We start from the raw sequence: 24,993 nt of genomic DNA on the forward strand, positions 1-24,993 counted from the left end.
GAATATTCAATGAATATATAAAAGGATATACAAATCACTTACAGAAAAAGAAAAGAAAAAATGAAAGAAAGAAACTCAGATAGATAAGTTGCAGATGATATCCATGAAGTACTATAAGTAAGCGAGTCTTGTTTATTTATAATAACTTATAAAAATGTCGATACAATTACAATTTCGTATTTGTACCAAACGACACCATGGTTCACATTTATTTGTATTATACTAGTCTCTTCCTTTACCACTATTTTTTTATATCACCACACATATCAATGGTAGAAATGGCAATGCCAATTGTCTTTTTCCCTTCTGTTTTTATTCCCTATCAAATTTCTCTCAAGAGAAACTATTTTCCTGTACAAAATGATACCCAATACAAGTCCCAAACTATCACAATGCTTCATTATTGTTCACTTCATAGTTTTGATACACATTGCGAATCTAAGTTTCCGGCTGCAAATATATTAAGGGGATCTAAGTGTGCTTTGGCTGCTCGATAAAGAGACACTCCCACTTTGCCTACTGCATCTGAGTAAAAACAGGAACGTAATTTTCCTACACCATGATGGTGAGACAAAGAACCACCGTTTGCAAGAATTTCTTCCCGTGCGATGTGCTCGATACTCTCGTACGTTTGTATGGGATCCGAAAGATTCTTGTAATTGAACGCCATGTAGAAATAAACACAACAGCCAGCGTCGTAAGTCTGTGTGACGCGACAAGAAATAAAGTATTGTTCAATGCCACGCGAATAACACTCCCTGATCACACGAGATTTCACATTTCTACACAACGACAAGGTACGATTCCAAGAGACGGATGTCTCGAAAGACTCAGACAAAACGTAATACTCGAGACCCAGATCTCGAATATACGCTATAACGAATGTTAGAACGTAACCTCGTTCACCATTTGTTTCTCCTGCTGGAACACCGTTGTGTTGCTTCGCGATATCGTAAATTTTTCGTTCCTGTGCTGCCACCTCAGTATGTGAGCTACCTTCAAACAATAAAGTGGCAACACATATTTGGTCCCATTTGAAACGTTTTATTCTAGTAATGTAAGCTTGTTTTAATCCTTGTAGAATTAAACCGCCCCAGCTAGGTTCTGGTCGTAACATTTGGCCAAATTGGAACTGTTCATTATCCATCAATCGTATACTAGCAGGTTGACACCGTTCTCTAGCTACCTGTTCATAAAAAACATCAAGTTATAACATTTTTTCAATATTAATTTAAATCGATTTTTTTTTTTTTTAGCAACTGAAATCTTGTATTAATCTTTACAAAAAATTAAAAGAAAGTGGAAAATTTAAATCAAGACTGAATCCATATCTATATTACTCGTTTTTTAACTTGAATTATTCAGAAGCGTAATAGCAGTAACAATTTATATAACCAAATATGTTCATCGATCATTTTAAAAATTGCATGAAAATTAACGTTGAATATGTTACAGATGTAGTTGGAAAAATGTATGTAATTGATACAGAACAGCAACAAAATGATGAAATTTAGAGATATATTGCTATTAAATTAATGAACATTTACCTGATGTAACGCTGAGACACCGGTTTGAAAATTTGGAAAAACTATGCTACCGTACTTGACTACTTTTGGTAATGGTCTGACTTTCAGTACCACTTCCGTAACGACACCTAAAGTTCCTTCGCTACCAAGAATCATATGGTCAAAGTCAGGACCACAAGAAGCTCTTGGAACCAATATACCCCTTTCAAGCGTTATTTCTGGATCGTCTGTTCTACCGGTGACCATCCTCACTCGTACAACTAGGTCTTCAATGTTCCCATATCGATTCTTTTTCATGCCACTCGCCCTCGTCGCAACCCATCCACCTAGACTGTTCTTTCAAGAAATACAATCGATCATGCGGCTAGTAGTTTTGCAATCCTTGTATATAAATAATTATGTGATTTACATTTTACCATATGTCTATATACAGGATGATTTTAACGAAATAATTGTCATTATTAAAATTTCAACAAAAATTGTTCATAAGAAATTTAAGTGCCAGGAATTCTATTCTTTATATTCTATGAAATAATATTCTGTTTTTTAGAAAAAAAAAATATTCTATATTTTTGTCGTATTTCTTATGCAGAGAAAATAATTATTTCTAAATGCAATTATACTAAAATACAACCACCCGTTAGTTCAACGACATTTCACTTAGCATCATGATCTATATCTGTTGAGTATCTCTCTACTTTTCTTCTTTACTCTACATGATTAGATATAAAAATTAAATGCGAATATTGTTAAATCTAAATAAAAAATCATTATACAACATTATTTAAAAAATGATAATTTACAAATTATTAAAATTTCAATTCATCTTTTAAACAAGAAAAATCTGATATGTAATAGAAAATAAATTTCATTGGAAAGAGAGTAACTGAAGTTTCATCAAGAAAGAAAAAGATTATAATAATTATTTGCAATAAGGCACTCTACAAAAAGTACGATAATAAAAATATTACAATAAATTTTCCTGTATATACAATACACTCTTCTTTAAAGAGTACCAGAAATGTCGTAAAACTACAAGTGCTTGTATTCAAGATCGATTCACCAAAGAAAAACTGTGTTCTGCGATCGAAGAAACGGAGTTTCTGTTTTAATACAATATCGTGTACCTAGAAAATTCGTAAGAATCAGGTTCGTGACCAGAAGTCAGACCTTGCAGTCGGAGTTGCTTTTCAAGGTCCTGGCCGATAATACCAGCCTCGCAACAGGCAATTAAGTTTTCCCTGTCTATCCATAGTATTCTATTCATTTGCGAGGTGTCCAGCAATATTATCGTTCGTTGTTCGTTCATCGGACAAGTGGCAGCACCACTTACACTCGTTCCACCTCCGAATGGAATACAGACTGATCCGTATCGAGCACACAATTTAATTATTTTCACAACGTCCTCGTGGCACTCTAGAAATGCAGAGATACAGATATTATCGGACGATGCATCTCGATTCTACTGGGACCTCATGTTTATTTATTTTCTTTCTTTTTTATTATACTTTGATATATTTTATCACGCGTGACAAATTCGAGGCGAGTGAAAATTCAAGCCAACTGAAGACACGAATAATGAAATTTTAATGTAATGGAAAGGTGTTCAAAATTTACGTGTAATGTAAGAATAATTTTTCCACGTTTTTCTCAATATTGAAACAATTTTTTATAAATAAGTCTAAAATAAATCTGACAGGGTTGAAGATTTCTAACATAGATATTTACTTATGATACATTTCCTTGTATCTATTATTTTAGTCTTTATATACATATATATATATATTAAATAATATTTACATATATTATTATAATATATTTGCATATATTATTTAAATAATATATATCAATAATATTTGCAAAGTGCAAATTACTATCAAAAAATTTCTTTGCAATGAAAAGAGCAGTTATTTTCCATCTATAATGTAAGTTTAGAATTACAATGATACTGCTATCGCGAATTTAAAAAGACACAAGACATTTCTTATTCTACAGACTTATTCAATATTAGATTACGTAATGAGCCTCGACAAATGTGTCTACCGACTTATGCATCGGTATAGAGGAGCTAAATTAGTCATAGCTGGGAATATATTCTCTTGCAAGTAAGTAAAGCAAGGAAAAGGTTAAGTATCGACCCATTTTAAGATACAATGTGGATATTGATATACACGAAGCGTTAAATTATATTAAATGGTTAGTTACTCTCTGACTCATTTTATGCAGTAAAAAAAATTCACGTGATTATCGACTCGAATTAAACAATGGAAATAATATATATTCCACAGAAACGGAAACTGCAGTTGTTTAAATTAAACAACATATTTCTTTTAATTTTGTAAATAACAGAAATTCTGTGAAATACTTTCATTATATTTTCGGTATAACATAAAATTTTGCGCAATAGATTTTTTAATAGGTTTAAAATATAATAACTTTCGGTGTTTTGTCATTAATATTTACTATTATACGCTGATTAACGAGTAAACAATTTGTCGCATTCAATTTTGAATACTGTCTGTAATTTATAGGACTGCAATGTTGCATAAGTTTCCAATTTCATGAGAGATAACTTCCGAGGCGAAGTGATTGATATTATACGAATATCGGGATAATAAAAACGAAGACCGCATAATAAATGAAGATATTCCAAAGGAAAAGAGCATACCAGGATGAAATAAATGTTCACTGTATATTTTCATGCATTCGTGTATTCCTTTAATTTAACTCATTTTTGTTCAAACCGCAGCTCATGACATAACACAAAAACGTGTTATTTGGGACGGAAAGAGTGTAACTAAGCCAAGGTTTGCGAATTCTGTCGTTTGCATACCTGATATTCTAATCGATACATTACATTTACAATTAGTTAGAAGGAACTGAAAATGCCTATCTACTCTTCAACATTGGAAATACGGTAGACTTTAATGGAACATTTAATTATAAATAATGTATAAACGATGGTAAAACAACGAATAGTAAAAAATACATGATAATGAATTCTAAAAAGTACAGTAAAGTGAACAAAGTATGACGAATGTTGCTCTACATAGTTATCGGTAAAAACATATTGTATAAAATATATGTAGATATTAAAAAAGAAGAAAAGAAAATACATTAAAAATAGAGTCTTAATGGCGATAAATTATATTAACAATAATAAACTGAACGTAGAAAAAAATAAAAAACAAAAATACGTAGCAAAGTACAATAAAGTATATACTGTAAACACGCGTGGATTATTTCAGAGTGTTAATCTATGATTAATGGAAGTTTACTCACTCGGCCAGAGTACTACATCCGGTATTCGATCGAACGATCCATGCTTGAGAAGATAAATTTCTCGTAGCGTATGCCCGTGTGCCCTAACCAACCGGTCGACACCCTTCAAGGAATATTCGATCTTTAATTCTCGGATCGCATCCAATAGATCCGACGAAATGATCGGTTTTGGTAGACTCGTTGGCAGGGACTGAGACACGTTCTTCTTGGTCGGATCCACGCCAAAGGTATCCTTTACCCATTGTGTGAAATATGGAAGTTGCGTGTTGCCAATGGGATACCTGTAAGCAGTCCATTTGTTAGTGATATTCGGCATGTTCGATACTTATTTTATAGAAAAATAATTATAAAATAACCATTATACCAATTAATATAATAGCTATTGTTACGATAACGTAACAATAGCTAGAGTGTAATGAAAATTGGCAATAAGACTCGAAGTAACAAAAATAAGAACTTGTTGACTTACAAAGAGAAATGAAAAATAAATTTATACCGTTGATAAGGCTTTTTAAATAGAATTATTCGATGCAAATTAACTTTTTATTGCCAAATTAATTACTTGTTAAATATTCCTATCGATAATGAGAAAGTTTTTTAAAATTTAAATCAACTTTTATATCGACATATTAAAAATAATGTATATCATTGATAAGCCTTAAGTTTAAATCGAATTTTTGAATAAACAATTTTTAAATAACAATGAAATATATATGAGATAAAATCTGATATATATATCTACTGTATATAATGTATTTTTTTTTTTTTTTTTTTTATTATAGTACGAAATATTTCTCGTTCTTTTTTAATTTTCTTTGGTTTTATTTTACTGCCATGATACTGTGGGCTTAAGAGATTTAACAGCTATGTGTTAAAATAGAAAATTTCACGAATACTATCCCATAAGTATTACATTTAGACGTGTCTAATCAGCCTATCTTATCATGGTAGTTTCTCGTGAACTTAGTCACGTGTTTTCTATAGGTCGAGAGACACACGTTAGCACTTAACAGTCACTGCATTTATAAAAATCATTTATAAAAAGTCAAAAGTCATTGTGAAGGAAATGATGTATCTACAAAGGTATTAATTACACCTTGCGATATCTCATCACATAGTTACATGTATTAATTGATTGCAATTAATGTTTATAAAATGACTCGTTCAATTTTCAGAAATAAATTGAATTAAGACACTAAATATCTTAAATGAAAATCAATAAACTGCCAAGAAAAAAATATAGTTTTGAATAAGGGTAGATAAATTCAAAGAGAAATTATTTCTTTAATAAAAAAAGGATATTAATTGGGTTTAATTATAGAGCAATTAACTTTGAAGAGTAATATTTCAAAAAATATTATTTCCTAACACTTGACGATATTGCAAGAAATATGCTATAGTAAGAATTGTATATCGGAATCCATTTGAAAAAGTACTTAGTGTGCTTTTCTTTATTGACATAGTAATTTTCAATTCGTTGTAAAATCACTTAGACAAAGATGTGCATGAGAAAAAATGAAAAAGGAAGCTACGTAATTTGTACTTCGACTTTGCACGAACCACGTGCGTTTGTTTACTCTCATTAGAATCAATTTATGGAATAATGATCGATACAGCGTTGCGACGTACAAAAGGTCGTCGATAAACATACAAGAAACGTAGAATTTCTTGTATGCGCACCTCTCGACACCTCGTGCAAATGTGCTCCAAACATTCATTATCGAACAAGGTTTGACAATACGTGTAATAATCAATTGGAGTCATTGAAGAATCTTGCGAGATGGAAACCTTCCGTTCCCGCGCATTCTTCGCGTCGTACCAGACGTTCCTTACTAATTCTTTAATTAAACTGAGTAACTGTTTTGCAATTAACCGTCAATAAATTAAATTATCGACTTCTCGGAATGGTCGGTTTATTAATGCAAATTAAATTAGGAGGAATACACGTAGAAGTATATGGATCAATCGTTGGTCGAAAATATGAGTGGTTTTCTTTTTAAATTTTTATAAATTTTTATAAATCTTATTTTTATGAAGATGATATTTTAATATTAGATCAGCTATTTATTTATTTTTAATCTTTGTAATAGGAAAATAATATTTTTTAATTCATCAAAAAGGAAATTGTTGAACATCTTCAAAGAAATAAATTTATTAATTATTAAATAATCGAGACACTATCGATTGTATAAATTATTGTTAATTTCAATTTTTCGTCTTGTCTTTAATTGATGATAGACTTCGTCCTTTAAGTTAATAGGTTTTAGAAAATGATCGCAACGAAGTATTAAAAAACATGTTTTCAATATTATTCTTTATATATTCCCATACTTTTTCCTTTTCACTCGAAAATGAGAGATTTCTATGCAAATCTTATTCGGCTTTAATTATTATATTCATTGAACCTTCTTTTGAACCTTCTGTTTAAACGAATGGAACAATACAATGTTGAATTTATTATACGAATCTTTAAAAATAATTGAATACAATGAGAAATAAAACGAATTTTATGCCACACTTGTTGCATGTTAATTTTATGTGATTTTATGTGATTAATTTTACGTTTCGTTTTTGGAAAATATTTGCAATAGAAATTCTTTGCAATCTCTTGCTGAAGTCGAAACTAAATACAATTTTTGTTCTGTTATCGCTTAAACATCACTGGATTCTATGTATCCTAATCGGCTTATACAATAAGACTAATTAATCGCAGTTCCATTATCAAACTGTAACCATACCTTACCTCTTCAAACATGAGATAGTATGAATTTGGTAAGAATTAATTAAAAGTCGAAAATTACTCCTTTCAATAAACAAATTACGATTAAAATATTTGAAAAATCATATTATTAAACTAAATAAATAACAAAATGAAGAAAACATATTCTATAAGCACAAACTATTTGATAATTAAGCGATTAAAAACAGAGAAAATAAATATATCGTATTGAACAATTTTTATATGAAACATTTGTAATTAATACGATCATAATTTATAATAATATTGTGCATCGTGTTACATATTATTTGTTACTAATAAAATTAAAATGAATCAATAACAGTAAAATTATTTTAAATAACTGTACAATTATTTCATTGCAAAAATTTTCCAAATGAAGTTTCGTATTAAAATATTTTAATTATACCTTGGATGGAAATATAAAAATGCACGATAAATACGTAAATATTATTTGATTCGCGAAGATAATTCATAAATGTGTGCATTTTGAATTTACAAACTATCATTCCACTTCAATCTGAACTACTGTACAATTTAAAAAATGCAAGAAAATTGAACTTGTACATTTTTTACTAAAACGAACATCTTCACGCTATTCATAAAAAAAAGAAAAAAGAAATGGAGCTCACTTCTGATTGAAAATTAATTATCGTCAATATCGTGTGAGGAGTTAAAAAAATATATAAATCTATAAAACATGGGGAATTTATGGTACAAAAACGCTATATTTCTCTATTTTTGGTGATGAAAAATAAAATACGTGTAAAAAGCAATTATATAATATTTTTTCTAATTTGGTATAAAATTAGAATAGATTAAATGAAACGGATTATGATAAAAATTAAATAATTATTATTCCATATTAGAAAAATAATTAAGTAACCTACTTTTATATATTTATATATAAGTAAATATCATTTTTACTATTTTCATACTAAATGTTATTACACAACTTATCATATAATAGCAAATAAATGTATAAAAAATTAAAAAACAAATAAATTTATTTAACTGTGCATGAAATAAGTAAATTTATTTTTACGTAAATTTTATACATCTTTTACATAAAACAGCTACAATGATGTTTGCAAAATATCAGGCAGGAATAGAGATATAAATATTAATAAAAAACTTACCTATTTCCAGTGAATTCAATAATATATTTCTCATTCATACGAAATTCAGAATCCTTATATCCCCAGCCATTCCACTTCAATAATTTTTGCCTTTAAACATTAAAAAAGTTCAATTATTTGACACATACTTATCACCGTTTGGAAAGTGTTAACAAAGATATATAAAATAGGTAAAAAAGATTGCAAAGAAATATTTGTAACACCCTGGGCGCGCGCGTTTCTCGCACCACGTGACTGATCGATCAACCAATCGGTAGAAACAGCATTAGCCTCTCAGAAAGCAAGTACCCAGTAAATGAATCGATTTTGTCGAAAAAAATACTAAGTAATAGTAAAAATAACAAGAGAAATTGATTATTTCGATGTTTCCACTGCTTGTTATACAAACAAATCACGATATCCATGTAAAAAATCACAATTTTCATTCAATGAAAAAATGTTATTGATCGATTTCTTTCTCTTTCATGCTCGAATAGTACGAGGGGTGCTTTAGATTCGTAACATCTGCCGATGAGTCAGCTAGTACTCGCTTCAAGGCGTGGCTACAAGTAATTTAACCGAGTTCTCGCTCTCATGCGACACTTCTTCGCGATATTGTCTCTGGTGCGCACACTGGAATTCGTACGATCTGACATGAACCAAAAATTGCCGGTACAAAACTGACCTTTCTTTTGGCACAACACTCTGGAAACGGATGGGTCCATTTAAATTCTCCACATCCTCGTTCGTTTCATTTTTCGGATTAGTCGACATATCCTATTGACTGCACCGCGAAGGGCCTAACCTTTCGATCCGCACAACACGACCAGTAAAGCGTAGATGCTTGAGCGCGCGCTCTTCGCGGCACTGTGTTGACTATTGACACGCGCACCGGCAAACCAAATTTAAATCAATAGAGCCCCCGCCCTATGACTACCCGCCTACCGACGGATCTCCTCGTGAAAGGAACCAATCACTTACACCCAATACATTCTTGGCATAAATAACCAACGCTTTTCACTGACTAGTGGTAAGCCAACACATCACGTTCAGCGTTCTTCACACATGTTATCTGATGCTGTTACGTCTTACTAGATTGAGGGATTCTTTTCATGAAAGGGATTTCACACGCATGCGCAATTAGATATTATATATGAAGAATTGATAAAATTAGTACTATTTGTTGAGTATCATTTGTATCTAATTGGCATAATTGTGAGAAGTATAGTCAAAATATGTATAATAATATTTGAAATAATTAAAAGTAATTAAACATTTTAAAATATACAATTTATAGTCATATTTCAATATAATAAAGTGCGTTGACACAATTGATTTATAACCTGTATATTAGAAACATAAGTAAATAAATAGAAGATAATAGAAATTTACACAGAAATTATTTTAGACATTACTAAAATGCGGAAAACCTTAAACGAAAAGTACTAAGTTTTGTTTTGTACAATACATTTTTTTTTTTTTTAAGTAAAAGTAAATGCTGCTCTTTAATTTTTGTTGTGAAAACATTTACCTGAAACACAATCTTTCTTACATTGTTAACTGTTTAAAGAGAATTTTCTTATATAGTTTATAATACACGTTATAATTGTATATGTGTATTTCTATCTGTGGAAATTTTAATTTCTTTGATGAAATCTTTATATAACAGGCGAATGTTATTAAACATGTACAAGTTTGAAAATTCACTATTATATACATATTTGAACTTTTATGTCTTATTAAGAAATATTAGTACCTTTTACATAAATTTCGAAATTGTGCACAGTTTTTTTATATAAGTATTAATATTTAAAGTAGTTCTGTGATATTTGTATTAACAAGATCACATAATCACATTATAATTTCTTTTAATTAGTAGAACATTAAATAACAAACTTAAAAAAATTATATTCCTCCGATATTTTTATATTATCTGTCATATTATTTGTGTTTTTTATATTATATAGGAAAACTAAACAATTATAATTTTTATCTACTCTTGATATAACCTATACGTAATTTGCACTCACGTATACATGGCGCCACGTATAAAAATGCAACCGAAGTTACTCAATACAAATAGAAGACCTAGTCAACCAAAGAAACGTAAAAAAATTACTCTTGTGTTTGATGAGAACAAAAGACGGTAATTACATTGATATTAGTCAGAAATGTAAAAAATCATAAGCGATATGAATATTTTATTCCTTTAAATGCAGAGAATTTCTGAAAGGATTTCGTAAACGAAAATTGCAAAGACAACAAAAGGCCAAAGAAGACTTGCAACAACGATTAAAAGAAGAACGGAAAAGAATTAAAACCGAGGAAAGTATACATATATATTTTACTGTGATACAATAACAAAATCTTACTTTTACAGTCACGAGAACGTTATAAAAAATTGTTATCAAGTCGAGACATACCTGAAATTCAACAATTGTTATCTCAACACGAATATGAAACAGAAGGGCATACTGTCAGTATTTTGGAATTAAATGTTGCAGACTTAGCAGAAGGGAATGCACTAATTGGTGAAAATAAAGGCATTGAAGAAAATGAAAGTAATGAGATAGAAGAAAGTGCTAAAAATTCTGAAAATGATGAGGAAATTGTAGGAATGCCTTTAAATATAAAAAAACAAACTAAAAATTCAAAAGAAACTGTAGAAGAAAAACAAATTAAAAGCGGGAAAGATTTTAAGAAAGCAATAAAAAGAAATGCATTGAAACAAGTTAAGAAAAGTAAAGTATTTCAGCAAAAACAAAAATTAGAACGTCAGAAGAATAGGAAAGAAAGCATGAGGAAACGTAAACGAGTTGAAAAAGCTAAAAAACATAGTGGAAAATTAAGAAAGAAGTTAAATCATTAAGTTCTTTTTCAAAGTTTCATTTTTAAATATTGTAAATAAATACAGTTCAGAAAAAAGCAGTTTTATAATATTATATCTATTTTTTCATACCACTCTTTGCACTAAATGGGCATATATCTTTATTTAGACATTCATTACATTTGGGAAATCTTGGTAAACATATCTCTTGTCCAAACCCTACAAGTAAATAATTTACCTGACTCCAAAGTTCTTTTGGAAGCCATTCTTCCACTGCAATTCTTGTATCTTCTGGTGTTTTAGTTGTTTTTTTTACCCATCCCAATCTATTACAAATGCGATGCACATGTGTATCTACACCAATACCAGAAACTTCACCCCATGCTATTTGCATACATATATGTCCCATTTTTGGCCCTACTCCTGGTAACTGACATAATTCTTTTAATGTTTTAGGAATATCACCATCATATTTATCAATTAATATTGTTGTTGTCCTTTTAATATATTCTACTTTTCTCTGAAAAATAAAATTTTCCTTAGTTTTATACAGTGTTTGAAAAATCCTTAATCTCCTTTACAAAATAAAATATGACAGTATACTCTTAATATGTCAAATATAATAATTAAATGATAAATCAAAGTACCAAGTTCAAATAATTACTATAATATTAGAAGTTATACCTTCCAAAATCCAACTGGATATATCAGTTTTCCAAGAACGTGATCAGGAGTACCTGCTATTATTTCTGGAGTACCACCATAAGCAATTAATCTCTGCATAGCTGCATGAGTAACTTGATCTTTGGTCTGACTACTGAGCATTAATGCAATTAATGATTGATATCTAGCTACTTTTGCAGTAGCTTTTGGATCTGTACATTTGTGACAACCCATTTCATCTACTGGTGCTGTTTTATATTTTCGCATTTCCTTCACATTTTCCAAAACAGTTTCCCAATTTGAAGGTACCCATTTATCTTTTATATTTCTTTCTTTCTTTATTATTTCATCTTGTAAATTTTCAACTTTAACTTCACTATCTTTTGAATCAGTTGCATCTTTTAATTCTTCATACTTTATTTTTATCGGTGTACGTTTTTTCTTCTCAGTTTTTTTTGGTGGAAGATCTTCATTGTCAAAATACTTTGATGTCGACGATATATCTTTACAATCATTTTTATTTTCAGATCGTAAAATCCTTGGTGTTCTAAGAATGTCAAGCTTTAACTTTTTATTCATTTTATGAAGGTTATAATATGACAATTTACCTACGAAAATTCTATTAGAAACAAATGAAAAAATATCATACCGGTAACCGATAGTTAAATTCGAAGGCAACATAACCTTTCGCGGTTTCTGTAACCCAATAACAATTTTAATCTTTAATCTACACATGCGCATTAATACAAAAATATATGATATAAATAACAATAGTAATAGTTATTTATACACATCAATAATTATTTTCATTCAAATATCAAATCAAATAGTTTGACAAAATCATTATATCTTAAATATGAAGCAAATATATTAAATTCAAATTTATATTATATTTTCATACATAAAAAAAGTGGAATAAAATAGGTCTATACATAATTTTTAATTATTTATTTTCCTTATGTAATACGAATACTTACATAAATGAATGAATAAATCATTAACTAATATAATATGGATTTTACATAAATCATTAAAATAATATTATTGTTAATGCATATTCATTCTATGATAGCATTGAATCCAGAGATTAAGATTTGTTCATATCTTTGTTTTAAATATCCACATTTATAAATTTAAAATTTTAATTCAGTTTAAATGATATTATTTGCCAATAATTATATTTTCAATGTAATAAAAAAATAGTTAAATAAAAATAATTCTTTTGTTATAAATGTAATTTCAAGATTAAATAAAATTATATATAAATAAAAATTATCACTTAGAAATATTTTAATAATCATTTAAAATTTATAATTGATAATTTGAACACCTTGACCACAGATTATCATATATATATACATAATGTTACCCAGTCTCAATAGATATACGAAAGTTAGTAAAACAGAGTCCAAAACTTTATTAAAGTGTTAAAATACCTATATTATAAAAATGTATCTATATTGTAATACATGTATATACTAACTAAATTGTATGTAATTAGACGTATTAACTATAAATAACATAAGTACAAAAAGATAAAGTAATATAACAAAAATTGTGCAGTCCTTTTACTGCTCCACATCACCCCATTCCAATTTAATTTGAAGAAATGGGATTGCCTTGTATTATAATTTATATACGTTATCCTAATATATACATATCCCTTTATTTTACTAATACCACCACGTGTTAGAGCTCATTTTTTTCCATACATATACAGATGAGCAAATAGTTTGTTACAAATATTGTCAATCACATTTAATGCTGCTATTATATTAAACTGGACAGAATAATAAAAAATATTATTTATCTATACATGCATTTACTGGTCATTTTAGACCAATAATGTGCTAATATAAATTATCATCATATCCAAATAATTGATAATGATATTACTATTAAACATGCAGTGTATTTAAATAATAATGAAAATAACATTTTGAAAAATACCTTATCTTATATTTTAAACAAATTCTTCTAAATTTTTTTATCTGTAATATCTGGATTCAATGTTTATCTAACATACTATTAAAGACAATGGACGGAGTGGAGGAATGCATAGATAAAAATTAAAAGATAAAATTTAAGAGAAAATATTGTAAATAATGTTATGCTAACATTTGTGCTGATAATTTACAGAAATATAACTCCTTAGATTTTAAATTCAGGCAAATAAATTTAAACAAATTTATAAAATCAACATCAATAAAAAATACTACTAAAAAAATTAAGAATAATTCTTCTATTTGTAAATAAATCACATAATTTGTAAAATGGCGAAAACTATGATTCAGGTTGATTTACATGAAATTAAAAGAATGTCCATATCATGTGTTCTTACTACACATTGATGCATTTAACCTTTGTACTCAACCTGGAATCTGGTTAGCAATGGTATTAGGACCAGTAGACACAACCGAAGGAATTGTAGAATCCTGCATTAAAGTACGTGTTTCCTCTTCTTGATCAGAAAGTGGTATTGCTGGAGTATCATGGGAACTAGTCTGCTTCAGCTTCAGTTGACTCGGCAGCTCCGTAAGTACCGGCCCGTACTGCGAAGTGGAACCCACCAGCAAGTCAGTCGATGGATTCAAACCGCCCAACATCTTTCCTCATAGCAACGCGTATATAAGATAAAGAAACGAACGTACGAGCCAGAACATGGATGGCTTCCAGTAAATAAAACCAAACACAAAATATACATCTACTAAAAATATCTTGCCTACCTGACCACTACTTCCAACCATTCCACCTCTTGGAGATTTACCACGATGGAAGAAATGTTGCCAAGCCCAACCAAAGCCTAACAGAAGCCCTACTAACATCATGCTAGCACCTAATGCTATGGAACTTTTTGCAGCATCTTCAACATGTTCTTCAATGCTTGTTGCAGATGTGGTTGGATGTTCATTTACCTTTATGTATAATTATTTTTTAATTTAATTTCATATGCTACACAATATAAATACGTAATTATAAAATTAATGCATAAAATAATATACTTTGGAAATACAAAAATAGTTTCCTTTATTTTTTGTCCTATGTTATATTACAAATTTTATATGAATTTGCAGGACATAAAATAAGGAATAAAAAAATAAAAAATAAAGGAAATTATACGATTTCATTTTGTCATTAATATGATTATTTTATATAATTGTAATATAAATATTTTGTTACTGTTATTATTATGAAACATTATTTAATAAGAAAAATTAATACAAAACAAATTATATTTCTAAAACAGAAACTATAAGAACTGCTTTGCGACACAATAAAAAGTGCTGTCAGTCTTTAAATATTAAATCAACAAGACACCTGCTACTTAAAATAAAACTATATATATACTATATATATATATAATGCATCTATGATGCATTTATTTCGAATATAATAGAAAAGCGTTATTTTAGTTAAATATACGTCATGCTATTGTCATTTATTAAGAATTAAAATATTCAAGTAGCAAAAATCATGGTACTAAAAGGTTATCAAGTATTTCTAGTTACCTCTATTTTATTTTCCTGTGATGTGTCATCAGATACAAAACTGACCAGCATTGTCGTTAAACCAGCAATGAAAAATGATAAAGCAACTGAGAGTAATACCCATTCGAACCATTTTCTAGAGCTGAGTTTATGTCTTGAGATAACTCTCCAGAAACCACTTCTTAAACTGCCACCACCTCCAGCACCGTCACCTCCGCTATCGTAGGTGTAACCTACTGTCGTGGGTTGATAAACAGCACCACTATCTGGCATATCTTCTCGCGAAATGTATGCAATTTTTGCGGTTTTTCTGAGCCCAGAAACGGGCACTTTTTAATCACACGTAAAACTTTTAGTTGAATCTACTAATCAGAGATATGCAAAAATGGTATTGCCCAATGCAACGTACAAAGTGGTATTACTTCGTTGTCAGTGTGTCAGCTTCTGATTAATATTTGTAATTATTTTTAAACTTCTACTTTATGCATTACAACTTTTATTTTTTATGATTTTTTTATTATATACGCATATATATATGTATATATATATATATTCGCAATGCAGATACAATGTGCACGTAGTACATACAGACACTTAGACGTCACGCATCAAAAACCCACTACGGATACCATAGATATCATGGATTAAAGTTATACGAATGATATCAACAGAACGAATCTAATTTTTTCGTCGAAGTTACTGATAACTATAGCCGTTGGATGGCACCACAATCGTATTCCATGTAGCAGTTACATGGAAAGAAATAAATGATATGCATATTTAATAATTGCAAATTAATATCAAGAACACATTAGTTGATAAAATAATTTAGAATCTTATGGGACATTATATACACTTCTTATAAAGTTTGCAATATTAATTGCAAATCTAATAATGTATTAATTAATGATATTTATTATAAAAAGTAATTTCTATGTATGATAGATTTCTATTAAACGTTGCAGTAGTGTATAGAATATAATATTGAGAAATATGAACAATAATCAATAAAATCTTTATAATAATTATATACATATAATGTATAAATTATTATTTTTATAAAATTGATTTTTGATATTTTACAATTTCTAAATTTTTTAGAAATTAAAATATTAATATTGTTTATTATATATTATACATTAATTATATTAAATATGTTTAATCATTCGATAGTATTTTTTTACAAAAGGTTAAAGTTTATACTTAAAGTAATCATTAATTGTGTATTAAAAAGAAAAATAAAACTTATTACATGTAGATTTAAATGGTATTTAAATGTAAGATTTTTTATGACCTTTAAAGATAAATTTAGAAATAAATGATATAATTTTTTATTAAAGTTTACTAAATATATAATCGATTAAATAATATATATATATATATATATATCTATGCATGAGTTTTGCAATATAGATATAGGGTGGATTCTATCATTGTGTATCTGCTATAGTTTAATAAGAGGCCGCTATATTTACGTGTATCAGCTGTGGAATGACAGGTGGGATAAAAAATGGCTGAAAATGGGTTGGGGTCAGATGCTGGATCTCAAGAATACCTCGCAACTGAGGTTATTAATTTAGATATTGAAGAGGTAATTAATTGTATTTACCATAAGAATGTCGAAATCTACGAGCTATATAAAGATTTTAATTTTAAGGTTATGTTCTCATAACTCACTTGTCTAATTATTCTCTTACTATGTTAATAAATATTATGCAGTGTTAGAATAATGCAATAAAATTTTATTTTATTAATATTAAAACATTTTTAGATTGTTTTTCATTTATTATATAATTACTTTTGTCATTTTTTTTTCTTATACTTAAGTGTAGTAAATTTAATTATATTATTAGGTAAATTATCAAATTCTTCTATTAAGATAATTGATGTTTATATGCTATTTTATAATTTTAGTTAGATAATACAGAATATGCTATACCAGCTGTGGAAGAATTACCTTCTTTAGAAAGTATATTAACAGAATCTGATTGTGCATCGTTATCTGAAACAGATGATGACTTTGTTTTAAGACCACGTAAAAAATTAGGAAGTAGTGAAACAACAATTGTTGGAAGTCATTTATCATTAAACTCTTTAAATAAATTTAACAAAACTTCACAACCAACATCTTCTGGCGCTATTTTAAGGCATGTCATGTTAAAAGGAATATCATCACAAATTGTATCAGCTAGTGTAAGAAAAATATTTTCTTTAATAGAATTCTATATTTACAACTATTTTATGATAAATTCTTTGCAATTATATTATATTTATATAGGAAAAAGTAAATGCTGGTTTAGCAAGTGCAGTTGCCGCTGGAGGAAATATGTTAGTAGTTGGTACTAGTCATGGTTTGGTATTAGGATTTGATTCTTCACAGACATTAAGATGGTGTGATCAAGAAGCAAGGCACCAGGGATCTGTGTCTGCATTATGTTTTAATCATGATGGTAGCAGAATTCTAGCTGGTTTTGCTAGAGGGCATATACTGATGATTAATAGCTCTAATGGAAAAGTATTAAGAACACTTACTGATGTTCATCCTCTTGACACAGCTGTATTACATGTTAAAGTGAGATCAGCTTGTACCATTTTAGTATTTAATATATAATATTGTTAGCATTTTTTTTACAGTAAACATTAATATATCACTCTATAGTTCACAGATTCTCCAAAGGTAGCATTATGTAGTGACAGTGGTGGATCTGTTTTTGAATTAAATTTTACAAGAGTGATGGGAGTAAGAGGCTGTGATAGCAAGTGTTTATTTAGTGGATCTAAGGGTGAAGTGTGTACATTAGAACCTTTGTTATTAAATCATTTACCATCACATGCCTTGAAAAATTATACCTTAGTGGCAATGGCAACATTATCACAGGTTCTTTACCTATTATTAAAGAAAATTAAAAAATTTGCTTTATATATATATATTATATTATTTAAACTTTGTAGGTAATAGTAGTATGCATAAGACCACGAATACGTGTTGTGTTAACTCATCCTTTATCTGGGGCACCTATAGCATTACCACAACTATCTTGGCAGCTTGTTGTTATACAAGCAGCAGATGCTCGTGTAATTGATCCTGTTCTGGCTCTTGCAAGAGACGATGTAGTTTATTTTTATCAAGTATAAATTTTATATAATATATAATTTGACAATTAATTTGATAATTTAACAAATTCATATTAATCAAGTTTTTTTAAGGTATGTACTGAAGCTGGTTCTAGAGTAAAATTATCTCCTTTAAGAAGAATGACTCTTCCATATACAATAAGTAACTTACGATGGTTAAATCCAAGGTCATTAGCAGTATTGGATACTCAAGAAAGGTTACATTTAGTAGATGTAAGAGCACAGGATAACTTGGAAACATTAGATATGAGTCGTGTTGGTATTTCATATGCATCTAGCCATTTTAAGGGTCTGTCCACTGGTGGAAATGTTTCAAAGGTATCAATTTAATTGTTAATTAGCTAATTGTTAACTTAAAATTGATAATTATATTGTTCTGATACTTTAAAACTATAGGCAATGGCATTGGCTGGTGAAAGAGCATGTTATAATACTGTAGTAACATTTGGTACTCAACTTTTATTGTTAGGTACCAAAAGTTTACACGTAGTTTGTATACGAACATGGACAGAACGATTAAGACACTTGACATTACAGGTTTGTATATTGAAACCATATAATGTTTTTTACTTTGTTACATTTTTTATTCTTTCAGAAAAGATTTCCAGAAGCATTATCATTAGGATTTTCTTTTTATCAAGACAAAGGGAAAGCGGTTGTTGGTCTTCGTGGTTCAAAACAACGTCGCAAACAAATAGCTCATGATAAAGTATGTCGAGTTTTGAGTCACTATATAGAAGAATTGAATTATTGTGCCGCAGACGAAAATACAGAATTTGAAATAGTTACAACTTGTGTAGATTATTGTATAAAATTAGAAAATACAGATTTATTATTTGGAAAATTATGGGATACAATTTCGGAATCTAAAGGACTAAAAGCAAGTTATTTACATGCTCTCGAAAGTCCTTTATTAGATGGGAGTCTACGACCGCGATTACCACCGTTAATTGCTCAACAACTAGTTACCCTTTATGATCAAGAAGAAAAAGTAGACTCGCTTCAAGCAATTATAGTGTTATTAGATGTTGATTGTTTGGATATTCATCAAGTAAGTGAAAATAATTATATTTTCCTAATATTTTTATCGAATTGAATAAAAAAAAATTTAGTAAAATTGATTTTAAAAATATTTGTATTTTGAAATGTCATAGGTAACAACACTATGTCGACAACGAGGTCTTTGGGAAGCTTTAATACATCTTCAAACGACGGCATTAGGTGATTTTACTGCTCCAATTCATCAATTAGTGCCGATCTTACAAAGTATATTAACAAATTCGAAGGATTCGTTAACTCGAGATGGTATACAACTTGGCAATGCACTTTTGGTCTATGCCAGTTGTTGTCTTGCCGGTCGTGGTTTTCCCAGGGATGAGCTTCCTGAGGGTATGTCTCAAAGAGCAAAAACAGATGTATTAAGGGCATTACTTTCACAGCATTCAAGTTGGGCTAATGACACAGAAAGGCAATATCCATATCTAAGAGCTTTGCTACAATTTGATGCAAAAGGATTCCTCGACGTGATAGCAATTGCCTTCCAGGAACCAGAATTCACATCTGAAATGGGCCTCAGACAACGACAGAGACTCATAGATATACTATTAAATATTGTTATGCCTAGCACGCCATTAAGTCCAAAAAATCCTGATTACATTACTGACGAACAAAGAAATTTAGTTCTTATATTTGTAGCTAATGAGGTTGCAGAAAATACTGTTAATTTAGAACCTAGTATGTTAAATAAAATGATAGAAATATTATGTACTGATTCAAGTATGGGATCATCAAAAGAGTTTAAGACTGATAAAGAAAATGCAATATTGGGATTATTGCGATCAAAAAAATTGCGTAATATATCAGATAATGCTTTACTTAATTTGGCAGAAAGAGCTAATTTGTAAGTATATACATAAATATAAATATATGAAGTTAAAAATATTATAAATTAAAATAATACAGCAGTTTTTTAAATTTATATTACATGTATATCATTGTTTAATTTAAATTGTGTATTATATCCTTATTAGCTTAATAGAATATATTTATAATAAAAAATGTTATAGTGTATTTTTCAATATCACATTCCGAGAAAATGTATAGCATTATTAATACTAATAGCATCATACATAGTAACTTGTATCGCAGTATATAATGTTACAGTATGCGTGTTGCGGAGATGCTATACAGCGCTAGAGAAGATTGGATCGCAGTTTGTAAATGTATGATATTGCATCCATCTAGACATCATGATATTTGGGTCTGGTTAAAACATCTTCCTTCAAATTCGTTGCAAGTAGTTGTAATGGCAAATGCAGAAGCTCTAGTGGGAATAAATGCAAGTCAATTTGCCACATTGATAGCAACACATTTGCAAAATAAAGTTGCTGAAATATTACAAAAATTAGAGGATACTGTAAACTTACAATATACATTATTAGAAGCTCTATATCAAATAGTACAATATAAAGAAGAAGATATTACTTTAGAGCTTACACCTGAAATGTTAGAAAAATATCTAGAATTAATGTGTGAATTACAACCAGATCATGTTAGTAATGCCTCATGATATAGTAAGGTATAAAATATATTACTTATTAATTTTACCATAATTTATTTTTTTCTATTTAGGTTGTTGAACATATTCAAGGATTTCATGGTTGTAGATTAAATGAAGCTTTACAAATAGTTCAGAAAGCAAATCATAAAGATGCAGAAGCAGTAATGTTGGAAAAATTGGGAAATTATCAGGATGCATTTGATATTCTTTTAAAAGAATTTCAAAATAATTTGGGATTGGTAAATATATATTGGATGAAAATAACGTAACAATATCAATCATTACTTTTGACTTCAATAAAATTTATTTGTAGTATTGCCAGAATAAAGAATCAGAGAATGCATCAATTCATAGTGCAATACAACTTGCGGGGATATGCAGACGATCTGCAGGAAATTTAGATTGGATGCCATTTGTGGAAACCATACTTCAAACACATTCAAATAGTAATGATGAAAGAGGTATGTTGTACTTTGATGTTAATATTTTAACATCAAATTACACATAATAATTTTCAATTGCTATTTTTTATTATGGACCATATAAATTCGTAGAATAGATATTAACTGATATTAAATTACAGTTGAAAAATTAAGTAAAAAGTTATTGAGGATTGCATTAGAATTCCTTAGTGGTACAACAGCATTATCAACTGTACTAGAACAAATATTAAAACATCCATTGGCAACAAGTGGAACGATAGGTGATATAAGACAGTTATTATCTGGAGTACTTACACATTCTCGATATGAACAAACTTTAGTTGAAACTACTGCACGTTTGGTTAGTTTGGAACTTCATGAAGCACTGAAAAAATCACTTAGGTATTAAATAATTAGTAAAAGAAATTGATCTTTATAAATGATATTAACAAATTTAATAATTCTTTAATTGTAATATTTTTATCTTTTAGGGACGCGAGAAAGGGTTGCGCTAAGGTATCAGTAATTTGCCCAATATGTAGACATTTGTTATCACAATGTGCAGAATATATAGTAGTTTTCAATTGTGGACATGGTTTTCACTCAGAATGTTTAGGAGAACCTAAATCTTGTTATAAATGTTTAAACACAAAAGGATGGGCACCTATTGTTACTAATATTACACATATCACAAAATCATTCCATGTAAGTAACATTTTGATTTTGTTTTCAAATAAACGTATTATATAAAATTAAGATACTATATGCATTTTTATATTACAATTAAAATTGGTTATTTTGTAGGAACATAAACAAATTTTACCACCGGAATTTATGCGTAATAATCTTTCTCTAAGACTTGCACCACCTACTTCTTTACCAGATCTTGAGGGTATTTTTTAATCTAGTCTGATTATAAAAATTTAATATCACACTTATTAATGGTGTGTATTAATATAAATGACTGTTTTGTGTTATACATGTATATTACATTGGATCTCTTATTTTTCATTCCATGAACACTACATTATTCTGTTGTCATATTTTATATAAAAAGTTAAATTATAATCGTTTTTAGCGAGGCTCCCTTTTTACACATAGAAAAATACACTATTCATTATATTATGTTATCCACAATTTCTTGAATATCCATATTTCAATCATATTTTGCTTAGCATGATTCAAATACTGTATGTTTGTATATTGTAAATTAATATACCTATATTGTGTATAGTATTGATAAGGACTTGAATACTTTTATCAATGTAAATTCCATTTGCCCAATGTGCAGCACGTTGCCAAATATCAGCCATTAAGTAAATAAAGATAATTAATTAAATACATTCATTCTTATTTGCTGTTATAATTATCTGTATTATCCTAAATATAACGCTTTATTTTGAAAACATTTTAAACATTTCCTTCAAACCTACAGCTATGTACATATATAAATTTTCTATGTTGAGTAACATGGATAAATTGATTTACGTTTGACATTTTTAATAATAAAAACTGGCTTTTTTGGCATATTTTCCATTAGAATATAATTAGAGTCGATAAATTCATGACCCAGTAATTCACCAGTCAATAATTTTGCAACTAATGAAAAAATACTTAAGTCATATAAAAGTGACTTTTTTGTAGGTAATAATTCAATATTGGTTACATATTTGTCAATTGCAGATTTTAATTTTATAAGATGTGGAGTAATATTTGATACAGATAAGTATTGTTGCAACTGCAATTTGAAAAAATGTTGTATTGTTTTATTAATTATATCTTATATTAAATATTAATATTTATATATTAGTAAAAAATTAAGTAAATTATTTACCTTGTTATCACATTTTCCTAAGCTGCTTATAAGTTCTTCACTTTCAGTAATTAATTTGTATCCCTTTAGTATATATTCTTGGTTATAAATAGATTCATAAATTTGCAATGACACTTTCAACAGAATAATTTCTTTTTTTATTTTATCCAGTAATAAGGATAATGGTACTCCATGTAATGTTCGACTAGCCATTCGAATTTTAGAATACTTTTCGTAAATCTATATATGTATATAATTAAATTATTTTACAAACTTTATATATTTCTTAAATGAAATAAATATTTTGCAAAAGTAATACGAAATTTAAATTAGAGACATATGAAAAATTAAAAAACATTATTTAGAAAATAAAAAAAATATGTTTCGATAATAAACAAATATTACCTGACGATTTACAGAAGTCCATGAATTTGCAATTTGATCGGCAAATTGTTTTATTTCATTTTTTGTTGACTGATGCGTTTCAGCTAATTTCCATAAAGAATCAAGTTTATCCGCGAGATCACGTGATATATCGTGGAACCACGTGAGCTTAACATCCAATTCATAACTGATTTTTAAATTATAGTGATTTTCTATTCTTAAGATCGCTACCTAAATAAATGTTGACAGTGCTGTGTTGTGTTGCTCGTCTTTATTTACATATTTTTTAAATTAGTTTTTCAAGTAAACAGTAATGCACTTTTCCATCTTTTTTAAATCCACTAATTATGGCTGTTAATTTGTTTTATCGTTTAACTCTTTCATGCTAAGCAATTAAAAAATACAACTCCGAAATCAGTAGATTATACATTTATATTCATATACATTTTTATGCCATCAATTTAAATAAAACTAATGATAATAATTAATATGAATACATTTCAAGCATGAAAGGGTCAAATTGTTTACTCACATTTCTTTCGAGTGTCTTTATAAGTTCGCTATATGAGGGCTCCTCCTTTTTTATCAGAAAGTCCATTTGAAAATGACGAAGTAGATGAAGTATGAAGAATTAGCTTTTTATAAATTATAGGAATATAAGATAAAAATAAAATTAGATTATATGCGTCTACAGATTACATTAGCTTCGCTCAAAAATGCGATAGTCTTTTGTTTCCCTTTATGATATAAATGAATTGGTTTCTATGGTTTTATCCTCTATTTCACTCTGTTCGTATCGATAGTTCGAATATTATACAAACGACAATTTTCGTTTTATTTGTGATTCTTAATACATAAATTAAATCTGGTATTTACTGTTGTTCACCACTGTACAGGGCGATATCACATACGTTTACAATATCAAATGTACTGATTTTATAGAACTCTGAACCTTATTCTTCAAACGATACATGAATTTGTACAGTGCAAAGACCATCATTATTATTATTATTATTATTATTATTATTATTATTATTA

General features: G+C 28.5%; 6 protein-coding genes across 7 annotated transcripts; 2 read left to right on the top strand and 4 right to left on the bottom strand.

Moving 5' to 3' along the window:
• Nucleotides 1–60: 60 nt before the first annotated feature.
• On the bottom strand, nucleotides 61–9,497 carry Agps (alkyldihydroxyacetonephosphate synthase). Its single transcript, XM_017906250.1, has 6 exons — nucleotides 9,349–9,497; nucleotides 8,685–8,774; nucleotides 4,809–5,089; nucleotides 2,654–2,942; nucleotides 1,548–1,857; nucleotides 61–1,186 (listed from the first exon to the last, which is right to left on the bottom strand). The coding sequence occupies exons 1-6, from the start codon at nucleotides 9,435–9,437 to the stop codon at nucleotides 413–415; spliced, it is 1,833 nt and encodes a 610-aa protein (XP_017761739.1). The 5' UTR covers nucleotides 9,438–9,497; the 3' UTR covers nucleotides 61–412.
• Nucleotides 9,498–9,506: 9 nt separating this feature from the next.
• Nucleotides 9,507–11,532, top strand: vito (nucleolar protein viriato). The gene is made up of 4 exons (XM_017906262.1): nucleotides 9,507–9,693; nucleotides 10,631–10,809; nucleotides 10,883–10,989; nucleotides 11,045–11,532. Exons 2-4 carry the CDS (start codon nucleotides 10,700–10,702, stop codon nucleotides 11,530–11,532), a joined length of 705 nt encoding a protein of 234 aa, XP_017761751.1. The 5' UTR covers nucleotides 9,507–9,693; nucleotides 10,631–10,699.
• Nucleotides 11,533–11,608: 76 nt separating this feature from the next.
• Nthl1 (Nth-like DNA glycosylase 1) lies at nucleotides 11,609–12,834 on the bottom strand. Its single transcript, XM_017906337.1, has 2 exons — nucleotides 12,175–12,834; nucleotides 11,609–12,010 (listed from the first exon to the last, which is right to left on the bottom strand). The coding sequence occupies exons 1-2, from the start codon at nucleotides 12,832–12,834 to the stop codon at nucleotides 11,609–11,611; spliced, it is 1,062 nt and encodes a 353-aa protein (XP_017761826.1).
• Nucleotides 12,835–14,236: 1,402 nt separating this feature from the next.
• Nucleotides 14,237–16,153, bottom strand: LOC108551955 (uncharacterized). 2 transcript variants are annotated; one of them, XM_017906311.1, is made up of 3 exons: nucleotides 15,663–16,153; nucleotides 14,880–15,068; nucleotides 14,237–14,705 (listed from the first exon to the last, which is right to left on the bottom strand). In XM_017906311.1, the coding sequence occupies exons 1-3, from the start codon at nucleotides 15,912–15,914 to the stop codon at nucleotides 14,523–14,525; spliced, it is 624 nt and encodes a 207-aa protein (XP_017761800.1). In that variant the 5' UTR covers nucleotides 15,915–16,153; the 3' UTR covers nucleotides 14,237–14,522. The 2 variants fall into 2 exon arrangements, with proteins under 2 accessions (XP_017761800.1, XP_017761791.1); XM_017906302.1 differs by having other exon boundaries at nucleotides 14,237–14,759.
• Nucleotides 16,154–17,133: 980 nt separating this feature from the next.
• Vps8 (vacuolar protein sorting 8) lies at nucleotides 17,134–22,713 on the top strand. The gene is made up of 15 exons (XM_017906284.1): nucleotides 17,134–17,232; nucleotides 17,556–17,834; nucleotides 17,920–18,213; nucleotides 18,301–18,519; nucleotides 18,594–18,770; nucleotides 18,849–19,094; nucleotides 19,173–19,313; nucleotides 19,372–19,827; nucleotides 19,931–20,676; nucleotides 20,940–21,327; nucleotides 21,408–21,575; nucleotides 21,650–21,797; nucleotides 21,920–22,160; nucleotides 22,250–22,463; nucleotides 22,563–22,713. The coding sequence occupies exons 1-15, from the start codon at nucleotides 17,152–17,154 to the stop codon at nucleotides 22,659–22,661; spliced, it is 3,897 nt and encodes a 1,298-aa protein (XP_017761773.1). The 5' UTR covers nucleotides 17,134–17,151; the 3' UTR covers nucleotides 22,662–22,713.
• Nucleotides 22,714–23,214: 501 nt separating this feature from the next.
• LOC108551899 (uncharacterized) lies at nucleotides 23,215–24,553 on the bottom strand. The gene is made up of 4 exons (XM_017906244.1): nucleotides 24,488–24,553; nucleotides 23,977–24,186; nucleotides 23,593–23,811; nucleotides 23,215–23,496 (listed from the first exon to the last, which is right to left on the bottom strand). The coding sequence occupies exons 1-4, from the start codon at nucleotides 24,551–24,553 to the stop codon at nucleotides 23,215–23,217; spliced, it is 777 nt and encodes a 258-aa protein (XP_017761733.1).
• Nucleotides 24,554–24,993: the final 440 nt, after the last annotated feature.

Source organism: Eufriesea mexicana, unplaced genomic scaffold (assembly GCF_001483705.2).
Source record: "Eufriesea mexicana isolate 0111107269 unplaced genomic scaffold, ASM148370v2 scaffold4744748416, whole genome shotgun sequence".
In the NCBI taxonomy this organism is placed as follows: Eukaryota; Metazoa; Arthropoda; class Insecta; order Hymenoptera; family Apidae; genus Eufriesea; species Eufriesea mexicana.

Excerpts from the sequence above, each read along its gene's own strand:
- Vps8 (XM_017906284.1), top strand. The coding sequence starts at position 17,152 with ATGGCTGAAAATGGGTTGGGGTCAGATGCTGGATCTCAAGAATACCTC. Across the intron at positions 18,520-18,593 it reads CAATGGCAACATTATCACAG|GTAATAGTAGTATGCATAAG; the intron begins GTTCTTTACCTA and ends TAAACTTTGTAG. Across the intron at positions 20,677-20,939 it reads TTGGCAGAAAGAGCTAATTT|TATGCGTGTTGCGGAGATGC; the intron begins GTAAGTATATAC and ends ATAATGTTACAG.
- vito (XM_017906262.1), top strand. The coding sequence starts at position 10,700 with ATGGCGCCACGTATAAAAATGCAACCGAAGTTACTCAATACAAATAGA. Across the intron at positions 10,810-10,882 it reads TTTGATGAGAACAAAAGACG|AGAATTTCTGAAAGGATTTC; the intron begins GTAATTACATTG and ends CTTTAAATGCAG. Across the intron at positions 10,990-11,044 it reads GAAAAGAATTAAAACCGAGG|CACGAGAACGTTATAAAAAA; the intron begins AAAGTATACATA and ends TACTTTTACAGT.
- LOC108551955 (XM_017906302.1), bottom strand. The coding sequence starts at position 15,914 with ATGCCAGATAGTGGTGCTGTTTATCAACCCACGACAGTAGGTTACACC. Across the intron at positions 15,069-15,662 it reads CACAGGAAAATAAAATAGAG|GTAAATGAACATCCAACCAC; the intron begins GTAACTAGAAAT and ends TTATACATAAAG. Across the intron at positions 14,760-14,879 it reads TGGTTGGAAGTAGTGGTCAG|ATGTTGGGCGGTTTGAATCC; the intron begins GTAGGCAAGATA and ends CTATGAGGAAAG.
- Agps (XM_017906250.1), bottom strand. The coding sequence starts at position 9,437 with ATGTCGACTAATCCGAAAAATGAAACGAACGAGGATGTGGAGAATTTA. Across the intron at positions 8,775-9,348 it reads AGTGTTGTGCCAAAAGAAAG|GCAAAAATTATTGAAGTGGA; the intron begins GTCAGTTTTGTA and ends TAATGTTTAAAG. Across the intron at positions 5,090-8,684 it reads ATTGAATTCACTGGAAATAG|GTATCCCATTGGCAACACGC; the intron begins GTAAGTTTTTTA and ends GACTGCTTACAG.
- LOC108551899 (XM_017906244.1), bottom strand. The coding sequence starts at position 24,553 with ATGGACTTTCTGATAAAAAAGGAGGAGCCCTCATATAGCGAACTTATA. Across the intron at positions 23,812-23,976 it reads GGACTTCTGTAAATCGTCAG|ATTTACGAAAAGTATTCTAA; the intron begins GTAATATTTGTT and ends ATACATATATAG. Across the intron at positions 23,497-23,592 it reads TAGGAAAATGTGATAACAAG|TTGCAACAATACTTATCTGT; the intron begins GTAAATAATTTA and ends TTCAAATTGCAG.
- Nthl1 (XM_017906337.1), bottom strand. The coding sequence starts at position 12,834 with ATGTTGCCTTCGAATTTAACTATCGGTTACCGGTATGATATTTTTTCA. Across the intron at positions 12,011-12,174 it reads ATCCAGTTGGATTTTGGAAG|AGAAAAGTAGAATATATTAA; the intron begins GTATAACTTCTA and ends TTTATTTTTCAG.